Raw genomic sequence first — 12,722 nt, forward strand, 5'->3', positions numbered from 1 at the left:
TTTTCATGGTGTTGTCAACTTTGGCTGATTTCTGTGATTTCATGTGCTAGCTCTCTAAGGGCTGTTTACCCCATTTGGGAGACCTCGCTCGCGGTACTGCTCAGTTAGTCTCATGTCATCATTTGTTGTTATCGTCCCTGTGCCTAGTAGCTGGGTCACAATGATGTTTATGCAGCAGGGTCTCCAAGGTGATAGCTGCCTTGATTATGGTAATTCTCACTTTTATAGCTTCAAATTGGAGCTAGTACTTGTTTGTGTGTGTGTGTGTGTGTGTGTGTGTGTGTGTGTGTGTGTGTGTGTGTGAGTGTGTGTGTGTGTGAGTGTGTGTGTGTGAGTGTGTGAGTGTGTGTGTGTGTGTGTGTGCATGTGTATGTACATACATGTAGAGGCTAGAGATCAAGAGGATTGGATGTTGTTTACTTTTTGTTATATGTATGTGTGCATGTATGTGTTCTTGTATATGTGTTTGCATACCTGTGGGAGCACAGGTGTAAATGCTCATGTTTGTTCACTTTTATTTAGTTTTTGATTGAGTCTTTTTGATGGCTTGGATCATACTGATGAGTCAAGGCTGGCCAGCCAGTGAGTCCCAGGGATTTACTTGCTGACTGAATGGTCTCCATAGCCCCACATGTTATGTATTTAATGGTGATATTTATGGGGCTGGGACCACACCCTTTGGTTAAAATATCAAACTGACTCAAGGGGTCAGCCAGTGCCACTCTGTGATTTTGTCACAGGTTTGAGACAATTTACTAGCCCAGTGTGTCTCCATCAGTACAAGTAGATGATTGTATCAAATACATTGTCTGTGCATCAGCATCTGGCCATGGTATTCTTAACACAAATGACTTTAAATCCTTGCAGGGTATCTTATCGGTGGTGATGTTCTCCGGCTACTACATGGACACATGGATGAGTGTCTCACTGTCCCTTCAGGAGAACATGGCGAAGAACAGCGGAGGTTGGTATTCAAGGCTGACATGTTGCACTGACCTTGATGTATTTGTTGGGAAAAGAATAATCTTGGTGTTATACAAAGGAGCACACAAACAAACTGAAAATAATTGTCAAGTAATTTTTCCTTTTGCAAAAATGGTACATCTGAACCCAGACATGCTAGCTAGCATGCTGGACAGAATGACCTCTGTGTTTCATCACTGAAGTAGGTTGTCACTGTATATCATCCTTTTTGGTGGGAACTTGACTTCACAATTGGCTAATTGGCACAAAGGGGAAAGGGGAGATGAAGGAAATACTGGTCCTCATTGGGCTGACTGCCTTTGATAGAAAAAAGAATGTTTCTCACAGAATGACACATTCTGTTTGCTTTGACAGAAGTTTTCTTACCTAGGAATAGGTCTGTTGCAAGCATTAGCATCACCAAAGGTAGATGACACACATTCATTGACCTCTGAAGCCTTCCACTTCATGGCTTCCTAAGAAGGCTTTTCTCTCTTTTCTTAAATCCCAGAAGAAGAATTGAACATCTTCATCTACTTAAAGCACATTAGAAGCATCGAGTGGGAGGGGAGAATGCATGAAGTTAAAGTATTTAAAGTGCCATAATTGTCCGTTAGTTTTTCATGACATTTCTGGAAAATTTAATCTCATACCTAATCTCAGAGTTCTCAGGATTCCTTTCTGTCATCTTCCATTTATTAAAAAATAGTGAAGTTGATCACTTTCCCTCAAATTTTCCAGAGAGACAAAGCTAAAATTTTCTGCAGGTCCTGGGAGAAGTATACAGGTGTGATGAAAATATGCCAGTGTTTAGTGTGATCCAGCTGCTGGTCATTTGCCTTGTGAATTGAATTAATTAACAAGTGCAGTAAGATGAGACTACAAAGAAGAGGTCACACACGAGAGGAGAGCTACCTGGGTGGTTTGCTGTGTGTTTTTAAATCTTTGAGTGGGCTTTTCTCATGATGTTAACCTGGGTGTTTAGGTACTTTGTTTAATAGAAGCTTATCACTCTCATTTAGTAAAAAGATATAACAGAGTCTTTAAAAAAATCAGCTGTCACTTCAGTAGCTCAGGAAGACTCACTGGGGACATGCTCTCATGGGCTAACTTGGCTTAAGGTGGAGCACAGCTTGTAGGGAAGTTTCATCAACTACAACTGCTGTGTCACCTGTGACTGTGAACTCCCTCCTCCAAAGTTCCTATGTATGGGTGTGTGTGTGTGTGTGTGTGTGTGTGTGTGTGTGCACACATGCGTGTGTGTGTGTGTGTGTGTGTGTGTGTGTGTGTGTGTGTGTGTGTGTGTATGTATGTGATCAATCTTAGGGAGGTGGGGATATCATTGGTGTAGATCTGAGTCTGCAGGGTATATGCTGGAATTTCCACACGCTTTACAAGGAATTGTACAGAGAAGCATGGCTAGTTGGAAGGAAGGGGATGGTGCATTAAGGGAAAGATACACGGGGGCCTCAGGAGTGTCATATCTTACCAGTGGCCTGGCTCCAAGAAGACAGAAATGGGTGAGCCAAGGTCTGCAGTGACCTTTTATGGGTCATCAGCTTAGTACCTGTCTCTCCCAAGGTCATATAATGCAGACAGCTCTTCAGAGCATGCTCTTTTGTCTGAATGAAGCTCAGCTAGACTAAAGGCCGCTGTCTTTTTTATGTTTTAGTCTCTGACATTTCCTTTTCCAGTTTCCTGTTCTCCTGCCTCAGTACCTTGCTGGAGGGAGGGGCTGTTGGGGGAAGGCATTGAGACTTCTCAGCAGTGCTCCCTGATGCACCCAGATTTGAGCAAGCTCTGGTCCTCACCGGCTGCTCCTGCCATCACGTCCTTACCACAGTGTCACTCTGTAGCCCTTAAACCGTGAGCCAAATAAGCTTTCTGCTTTGAAGGTGCTTTAGCCAGGTAGTTCATGTTTGTTTAATTATGTCTTAATGCACTTATTTATTTTGTTGTGTTGTGTATGCACAAGAGAGCCACACTGTACATGTAAAGGTCAGAGGACAGTGTGTGGGAGTCAGTGTTTTTCTGTATGGGTCCCAGGGATCAAATGCAGGTCATCAGGCTTGGTGGCAAGTGCCTTTACCCCCTAACCCATATAGGTGGCCTGAACCGAGCGTTACAGTGACAAAAAAGAGTAACTGGTATACGTTGCTTTCAGTGAGCTAGGAATAAGATGCTGATGGTACCAAGAGGGTCATAGAATGCTGAAGAAGACATCAAAAAGCAGTTGGCTTGAGGAATTAATTCCAAACAGAAAGCTAAACATAAGCATGAATATGAGTGATGGAAGTGTGTTCTGAAATAGCAGTTTTTTTTTCCCCTAAGCGATGCAGAGAGAATATGGAAAGATTAGAAGCTAGATGCATCTGCTGCAGACATTTTTCTGTTAGCTCCAGGCTCATAGCTTGGCTCTTCTCTTGTGCTTCCCGAGAGGGGCTTGTGGGGCTGGGTTGGGATCCTCATAGCTGTGATAGGCAAAAGACACTTGGATTAGAGGTGAGACGAGCTTAAGTCAGGGGAACCCATTAGAAAGAGGGATATCACTGAGTTCATGTGACAAAAGGTAAGGCCTTGTGTTACTTACCCTTTATTACGATGGAAAAAGACTTGCCATGAGCAACTTGAAGGAGGGAAGGTCTGGTTTTGCCCATGGTTTCAGGGGAGATAGTTGGTATAGAAGATGGCAGCGGCAGGTGCTTGTTTGTTATGAGAGTTATGCTAAAATTGGGTGCAGTGAGTTCAGAGGGTCTAAGTTCAGCCAGCAGGAAAAGAGTCTGTGTTGAATATAAATCAGAAAAGCAAGAGACCATTTGAGGGAAAGGGCAACAATCATATGTTTACACAGAGGGAGAGGAACTCTGGGCCGGGTTATGACCAGTCATCACCAGTGCCTTCAGGAGGCTGTGAAGCTTGGGGTAGATGCTGGGTTAATGCAGCTCCTGGCACTAAGCTTGATTGAATTCTGAAAACTTTTTTTTTTTTTTTTTTTTTTTTTTTTTTTTTGCCAACCGAGTCTCAGTGTGCGTTCACCTCAACATACTGAGAGACTCTTCCAAGGTCGCGGAGGCAGTGAGAGCACATCTGTTTGCTATCTTTTTATAGCATGTTGACATGGTGCAATTAGATGAACGTGGATGTCAGATCATGACTGTAGGGAGAGCATGAGTCAGAGCTGGGCAGGATGGAGCCTCAGGGAGGATGCTGAGGGAAGAAAGGTTCTGTTTCTTGATTGAGTTGTGAAACTGAGCAATCACATATGTGTGTGTGTGTGTGTGTGTGTATGTGTGTGTGTGTGTGTGTGTGTGTGTGTAATGAAAAAAATACTTCCTTAAGATCAGACTTATGGAAAGCCTTATGATTTTGAATCTTGTTGATATAATCACATAGACCTTCAAAACTGCTTCCTTTATTCTCCTCATAAGCTATTGCCTTTGTCTTAGAGACCCAGTGAAGGCTGCAACCTGCAGGCAGTACTTTCTTATATTAATATCAGTCTGTTTTGGGGGAAGAAATGCAGAATGATGGCCTAAGCATATATTTTGATTTATTAGAAAAAGAAGTTAAAATGATTTGATTATTTTTTAATGGTGAGTTTGAACAGGGAAATATGTAAAAAACAAAACATAACATTTTTGTCTTACAGGCTTTTGCTTGTAATTTTGATCTAGCCGTGCCCATTGATTGTTTCCTGCTATTAAAATTAAAGATCGAATGCCACATGAGATTTGTTCTAAGGAGTATAAATGACTGAGGAGATAGCCAGTGGTGACATTTGCCCCTGAGCAATTCAGGACTGTTTTGATCATCTGTGTTGGGCTCCCCAGTGGATTTGGCTGTTGGCTCTACCTTATTCAGCCAGGTATTTAGTAGCTGTAACTGTAATTGGAGAGACAGAAGACTGTTCTGTGACAGGGCACGTCATTCTAGATACCAATGGACTTGGCTCAACTATTTCACAATGAGATGTATCTGCATTCATCCTCCAAGTTATATATCCATTCTCACAGAGTGTTAATAAGACTCATAGGAAGAATAGCCTCCAGTGTGCTATTCAACTAAGTAGAGTTGAATCAGAGAATGAGCTATCAAGGCTTAACTACATAGATATTCCCCTATACTTCCTGTCCATTTTACTTGACAGATTGACTTTTGACAGAGTTAGGGAGTATATATCACTATTATTTTAAGTTCCTTGAGATTGTTTTCAGGTAGGCGTTTAGCTGTAAATGTTCTAGTGTACATCTTGCAGGGCCAGGAGTGAAGGTGCAGGGTGCAGTGGGTGTGAGCAGTCAGGCAGATGTCTCAGTGCCAACTGTGGGGATGCTCTCCAGAAAGAGGGTAAGATACATTAGGAAGGAATAGATTCTGGTCGTCAGTAAGAGAATCAGGTGCCACATGGTGCTTTACTTAATTTCATTGTGCTTCAAATTTAGTGATCAGATTTCATTTGGAGCAAGATAGATTTTTGTTGTTGTAGATTTTGTCTCTGTATATATCTCATGTTCAACCATAAATTTTTGTGAATGTAATAAAATGTCAACAAGGGCCTTATTTAAATGCACATGTGTTTATGAGCAGAATGTGTAGTATGGGAATTAAGTATGCCACACCTTTAAGGCAGTAAATTTTATTATACTTATTATTTTGTTGTGCCAGGTTTTGAATCTGAGACCCAAGCATCCTACCACCGAGTGACATCTCCTACAAGTTAATAGATTTAAAGCAGTTACATTAGGGAATATTATTTTGAATCTTCAGTTTGGAAATAAGTATGGGATGAGTATTGTTTATAAAGTATCATTTTAAATTTGAAAACAGGTTTACAAGATATCTTTTGTATATGAGTTCTTTCTATGACAAGTTGGGAATGACTATCATATTCTGGATTCTGGGCTCTGAGCTGTGTGGAAAGAGACAGTTTCTTTTCTCAAGAAGGCTACATTCTATAGTAATAATAAAAATAAGCATGTTGATTCACAGTTATAAACACACGTTGCCCATGTGCACATAGGTTGAATGCACTGGATAAAAGTTATGAGAAAAAAGGATGGAAGGGAATCAGGAGTGTATGGGTATTACATGTTCTGTGGGAGTGATGGGGGAAGGAAGAGAGGGAGGGTGGGAAGGCATTGAGTTTGCATCTGATCATTGCTTCTGGAATCTATTTACTTTGTCTTGTTCCTTTCACAGAGGACAGTGAAGACGCAGTACCTTACGTGATACAGAAATAAATGTTACATTTGCTTTCTAGAATGTGACCTAATAGACAAAAGCTATGCTATGAACACATGACGATAGTTTTACTTCTCTGGCCTCTGTAAAACAAAGATGATTCAGTGTGCTGTCATTATGAATAACTGATAAATCATGAGATGATGTTCACAGAATGAGTTGAATGTCTCTCAGTCTGGCTTAGAAAGAGGCACATGGTTCATGACCCTGCACACAGTTAGATGACCTAGTCCCCTTATGAGGATACTGCTCCCAGGTTACTGTGTAGGGGGCACCCTTCTGTCAAGTTCAGCACAGTCAAGGATGAAGCTATCCATGTTTGTCAGCTTTTTGACAGATATCACACACACACATATGTGTATACACACACATATATGTGTATACACACACACATATGTCAGCTTTCTGGGTATTTTTGCTTGTTTGGTTTTGCAAATGAATATCTAGTGTTTAAAAAGCTATCCCTAACCTATTGAAGTATCTCTGCTTTGTCAAAGATCAGGTGACTGTACTTGTGTGGATCCATTTCTGGTCTACAAACAAAGATAGTTTTATTTTCTTTATCCCATTATGGATATACTTTTCTTTATTTTTATTTTTTGGTGTATTTTTAAAGATAAGATTTCATACAGCTCAGGTTATCCTTGTACTCACTATAAGACTGAGGATGACTTTGAACTTCTGATCCTCCTGCCTCCACTTCCCACGTGCTGGAATTACAGGCATGAGTCACCACACCAACCCAATTGGTTTTCTACATTAACTTAGTATCTGGAGCTTGTATATAATGTAAGTTTTTGGCTTCAGGAGTATATGCTATTATTGATGTAATAGATCATATAAATTTTTCAATGAGAATATGTTGAGACCCAACTCTAGCATTGGCCCTCAGAAAAAGGCTTGCATGGTGTTGTCTGACTTAAAGAAAAAGAATAATTTGTTGTCCCCAACAGTATCTATAACAGAAGATGACTCATGTCTTTGAATATGCTGTTAGTAACTCTTTTATGACTGTGATAAAATATCTGACAGAAACAACTTGTGGGAGAATTTGATTCAGGTCCTGGTTTCAGAGATTCATCATTGGCAGGCAAGGTAGGCTGGCAGGACCCCATGGTGGAGACTCAGCAAGTCCTGGCTGCAGAGCAGGAAGCAGAGAGAGCAAGGTGGGACCAGGAATGAGTGTGGCAGTCAAAGGCCCTCTGCTGGGGACTTTATTTCTGCCAGTCAGCTTCCACCTCCCTTAGGTTCCACAGCCTTCAAAATAGCACCATAGTCTGGGAATCAAGCATTCAAAACACAAGTCCGAGGCGGGTATTTCAGATCCAAGCCATAACAAATGTCTGGAAGCCCATAATACTATTGATTTGACATTGTGACTCAGTTCATGATTGTCTTTGCTTATCGCTATGGAAGACTGACTACAAACTCCAGTATTACCATTTGAATCCTCAGAGGACTCTTTACAGTACTATAGAGAAGTTACATCATTCTTAACATCCTCATAGTAACTAAGGGAATGCTTGAAGAAATGGAAGCAGGGGAGAGATGGCTCAGTAGTTAAGAGTGCATATGGCTCTTGAAGAGTACCCAAGTTCAGTTCCCAACACCCATGTTGGGTTTTTCACAACTGCCTGTAGATCTAGCTCCAGGGAATCTGACATCTATTTCTGGACTTCAAGGGCACATATGCATAGACACACACACACACACACACACACACACACACACACACACACTAAAAATAAATCTTAAAACAAAAAGTGGAGGCTCTGAGTTTGGCTACCTGCCCAAGTTTGTACAATGAAATGACGTCTTCAGAAAGTTCATAGCAATGAGATATGAAAGTAACTTGCCAAATTCTTCCTGCCCTACAAAAAAAGTGAGCTCATGGCTGTAATGTCATCTGGAGAAGGTGCCCTCTGTCAGAGCTCACTCTTGTAGCCATCAGGGGTCTTCTCATAGTACCCAGTGTTTTTTATTAATGATGCTTTATGATTATATCCTAAAGCTCACTAATTGGAATTGTGTATCCTATAAAATTTTATTATGAATAAATACCCCCATGTCAGGCAGTGAGAAGCTTGTAAAGATTTGTACTCTCATTAGTATGCTAATATAGTATTTTCTGGGCTTCAGATTCAGAAGATGAATAAGCTAGCTGTCACAGCACTTGCTTTTTACCCAGAAAATGAATGGTTGAACAATTGAGATAAGATTTAAATTGTATTTTATGACTCCCAGAGCCAAAAGAGCTAACTACTTATGTTTTGGTGGACAATGTTATAATAACCATGAGAAGCTGAATTGATGACATTGTGGGGAGACTTTGTGTTTAGAATAAGTTTAAAATTCCTCTTACGTGGTCAGCCTGAAATATGAGTTCCTAATGAAGTGCATTGCATTGGAGGAGAATGTGTTATGGAAGCATAATGTACAGAGTAGTCATTAATGAGCTTGTATGATTGGGTGTTACATGTGCATTTCAAAAATTCCTGTTCAGTGAAATGGCAATGACTTCAGCTTTTCAGATTTATGATCTACAAGTTTCTGTTAACAAACAATGTGTGGTTAGTATCAGCTTTTGGGTTTGTCATCCTAGTTATTCAAAAGGCTATGGCAGGGGGACCTCCAGCCAAAGACCAGCCTTGGCTACAGAATGAGTTTAGAGTCATTTAGAGAGACCTGTTGCAAGTTAAAAAAGTAGAAAGAGGTCTGGGCTTTCACCTTGGTGCTAGAGTGCTTGCCTTGTCATGTATGAAGTCCTGGGCTCAATCCCCAGTACTGTGCAGTAATAATAATTTGGGGATGTTAGAAATATTATTAACTTGTATTATTTTTACTTATCCCCCCCCCCCACAAGTAGCTATAACAATGTAAGGAGGAAAGGGTTTATTTCAATCACAGTTTCATATAACAGATCATCATTAAAAGCAGTGAGAGCAGAAACTCAAGCAGGGCAGAAACCTGGAGGCAGGAGCTGATGCAGAGGCCTTGAAAGGGTGCTGCTTACTGGCTTACTCCACATGGCTTGCTCAGTCTGATTTCATATAGAACCCAGGACCACCTGCCCAGGGCTGGCATCACCTACAATGGGCCAGGCCCTCCCACATCGGGCCAGGCCCTCCCACATCAATCACTAATAAGAAAATGCCCTACAGGCTTGTATACAGCTCCATCTTTTGGAGGCATTTTCTGAATTGAGGCTCCCTCTTCTCCAGTGACTCTAGCTTGCATCAAGTTGACATAAAACTTGCCAACACAACATCCATTCGTCTTCCTTGAGTTTTGACAAATCGCTGCCATTGGCATTGTCCCCAGTTACCACCGGGCAGTGTTGTATAAATCTCTTTAACTTCTTAAACAAGTTTTTTTTTTTTCTTCCCTACAGTCTTCCACGTAGAAAGGATGATTGCCCTGAGAAAATCATTGAGTTGTCTGAGTGTAGCTGGAGTTTTCTCTCTGGGCCCTGCCAAGTCCCGGCAGTCCCTTAGCCCACTTATAAAATAAACATACAGACGCTTAGATTATTTAAACTGCTTGGCCAGTAGCTCAGGCCTATCATTGTCTAGCTCTTACTCTTATATTCAGCCCATTTTTATTAATCTATACTTTGCCACGTGGCTCGTGGCTTACTGGTACCTTACATTTTCCTTGTCCTGGTGGTAGCTGCAGGCAGTCTCCTTCTTCCTTTCCTGTTTCCTCAATTCTCTTCTCTGTTAGTCCCACCTATACTTCCTGCCTGGCTACTGGCCAATCAGTGTTTTATTTATTAACACATTTGCCATACAGAACATCCCACAGCATCTGAGTTTGAAGATATTAATACCATTTGGTAAACTTGTTGGACTTTGTGGTGGTCTCATTAATGAGAATGACCTTCATAGGCCATATTTGAATGTTTGTTTGGTGCTCAGTTAGAACTGTTTTGGGAAGGATTAGGAGATATGGCCTTGGAGGTGATATGTCACTGGGAGTGGGCTTTGAGATTTCCAAAGCCCATGACAGGGCCTGTTTCTCTGCTTCATGGTTGTAGTCTCAACATGCCAGCTCTCAGGTACTGCTCCAGTACTGGCCTGCTGCTGTGCTCCCTGTAATACTGGTCATAGACTCTAACCCTCTGAACCCTCAAATTAAATTCTTTCAGAAGTTGGTCATGGTGTCTCTTCATAGCAGTAGAAAAGTAACTTAAACAGACTTTGAAAAAAATGTCTTTTTGGACTCTGATTTTGATGCCTTAGATACATGGTGGGCAAAAGTGATGCTCCCTTCATAGAATAGGTGCTTGCCTCCAGGTGGGTCAAATTTTAAATAAGCTTGCCTTCCCTTTGTGTCATTTAGGATAGGCCGATAGCCTTGTTCCATTTAGGGTTTTTGATACCTTGCACTAACATTTAACCTGAAATAGACCATGCAGACTTGCTTAAAAACAAAACGAAACAAAACATCAGCATCTACATATTCCGTTTATATGGGGGAATCCAATAAATTACCAAGATGCCCTGGTTAGCTGTGAATACTTGAGAGGGAGCCCAGGTTCTCTATATCTACTGTTGGATTGGAACACTTTGCAAACACAGAGTTCAGGGGAGAAGGACCTTCAGGATAGAGCTAAAAGATATCAGAAAGGAAGCAGAGTTTACTCTCCTTTCAACTTTGTGTTTTAAAAATCTGAATTAAACTTATCATTAGTTTTCTACTCATATAAAATTTAAAAACCTTCCTGTTAAGTGTAAATGGAAGTTTAGAAAGAAAATGTTTGAGCAATTCACCTGTATAGATATGTAATTTTACACAGCCATATCCATACTATGTATATGTTAAAGCTCATTTTTTTCAACCTTGTGATTTCTCTATCCCTATCTGTTTAGTCACCATTTTAGGTTCATTATTCAACACCTTTTTTCTAAGCTCATTTAGAACTGAATATTTGCATATTTATGGCAGGTTCATAGTGATTTATTGTTGTACAGATAGTGGGTATCATTTATATTTCTGTCTCAGTTTCATTTTCTGTTACTGTGATAAAACATCCTAAGAAATACAACTTAGGGGAAAAGGAAAAGTGTGGATTTTAAGCTTCAGTTTCAGTTTCTGATCTACCATGGTGGGGAAGTCACTGTGGCAGGGACCTGAGAGAACTAGTCACATTGCTTCTACAGGTAGCAGAAGAAAGCAACAAATACATGCGTGTGTTAATTCCTTTCTCTCTCCTATTGACTGTGGGTGTGATGATTCCAGGTGCTTCAAGTTCCTGCCACCTGGATTTCCCCATGATGTGGGCTGGGCCTGCACTTGTGAGCCAAATAAATCCCCTTTCCTAAGTAAGTGTGCTTTCTTATAGTAACAGAGATAAAAAAGAAGAGGACTCCTGTGTCTTTATATTTCCACATATTCTAGAGCTCCATCTTTCTGATTTGTATTGGTGTGGTTTGTTCTTTCTTCTCTTCAGACAAGAATTCTTCCTTTTATTCCACTTTATTTTTTTTTTAATAATTGAGGGATTGTAGGCTAATGGCTTTCACTCTGACTCTCTCTCTCTCTCTCTTTTTTTTTTTTTTTTTTGGTTTTTTTCGAGACAGGGTTTCTCTGTGTAGCTTTGCGCCTTTCCTGGAACTCACTTGGTAGCCCAGGCTGGCCTCGAACTCGCAGAGATCTGCCTGGCTCTGCCTCCCGAGTGCTGGGATTAAAGGCGTGCGCCACCACCGCCCGGCCTCACTCTGACTCTCTTGATGCAAGGCACAGAGGTTATGAAATGGTTGTATCTTCATTTTATTCCAGTTACAGTAAATCTTTGATTTTCATTTTGATTCTGAGAAAATTTCTTTATTTTCTATATGGTTAGGATGTTTTAAAATTCCATTTCTAAATTTCGTTGTTAACCATCAGAAGAAATGACAAGGAGTCTGGGGGTGGGGTGGGAAAATGGCTCAGTGGTTAAGAACACTGGCTGCTCTTGCTGAGGATCCAGGTTGAATTCCCAACACCCACATAATGGCTCACAGCTGTCTGTTACTCCAGTTCTAGGGCATCTAATGGCCTCTGTGGGCACCAGGAATACATGTGATGCAAAGCAAAGCACCCATATGCATAAAAAAGTAAACAAATCTTTAAAAATATATCTAGTACACTGTCCCTTATGATGAAACACAAGACTTTTATTAAAGACAGAGTAATCTAATCCATCTATCTATCTATCTGTCTTTCACTTATCTAATCTATCATTTGTGTATATACACACAGAGAAACTGAATGTCTAGATTACTTTTCATTTATTTCTTAAACATGTACCTGGAGACTGGTTTTGTTAGCCTGAGTGTTGTCTCTGCCTTATATTTTTCTAAAGCTGCTGAAGCATTACTATTACATAACCAAGGTTAAGAACAATGCCAATGAAATAACTAGTGTAGCCCCATAGTTCTCAAAATGTCAATCTGTAGAATATACAGGATTTAGGAGAAATGTAGATTCATGTGTTTCACCCTTGACTTCAATCAGACTCTAGCCATGAGGCCAGCTTG

General features: G+C 40.7%; 1 protein-coding gene across 1 annotated transcript in view; it reads left to right on the top strand.

Moving 5' to 3' along the window:
- Window positions 1–12,722, top strand: part of Ryr2 (ryanodine receptor 2) — a 593,927-nt gene that overhangs the window by 259,886 nt on the left and 321,319 nt on the right. The window contains 1 exon segment of the mRNA XM_028859656.2: window positions 868–964. Coding sequence (XP_028715489.1) covers window positions 868–964 — 97 coding nt within the window.

This window comes from Peromyscus leucopus, chromosome 5, assembly GCF_004664715.2.
Source record: "Peromyscus leucopus breed LL Stock chromosome 5, UCI_PerLeu_2.1, whole genome shotgun sequence".
NCBI lineage: Eukaryota > Metazoa > Chordata > Mammalia > Rodentia > Cricetidae > Peromyscus > Peromyscus leucopus.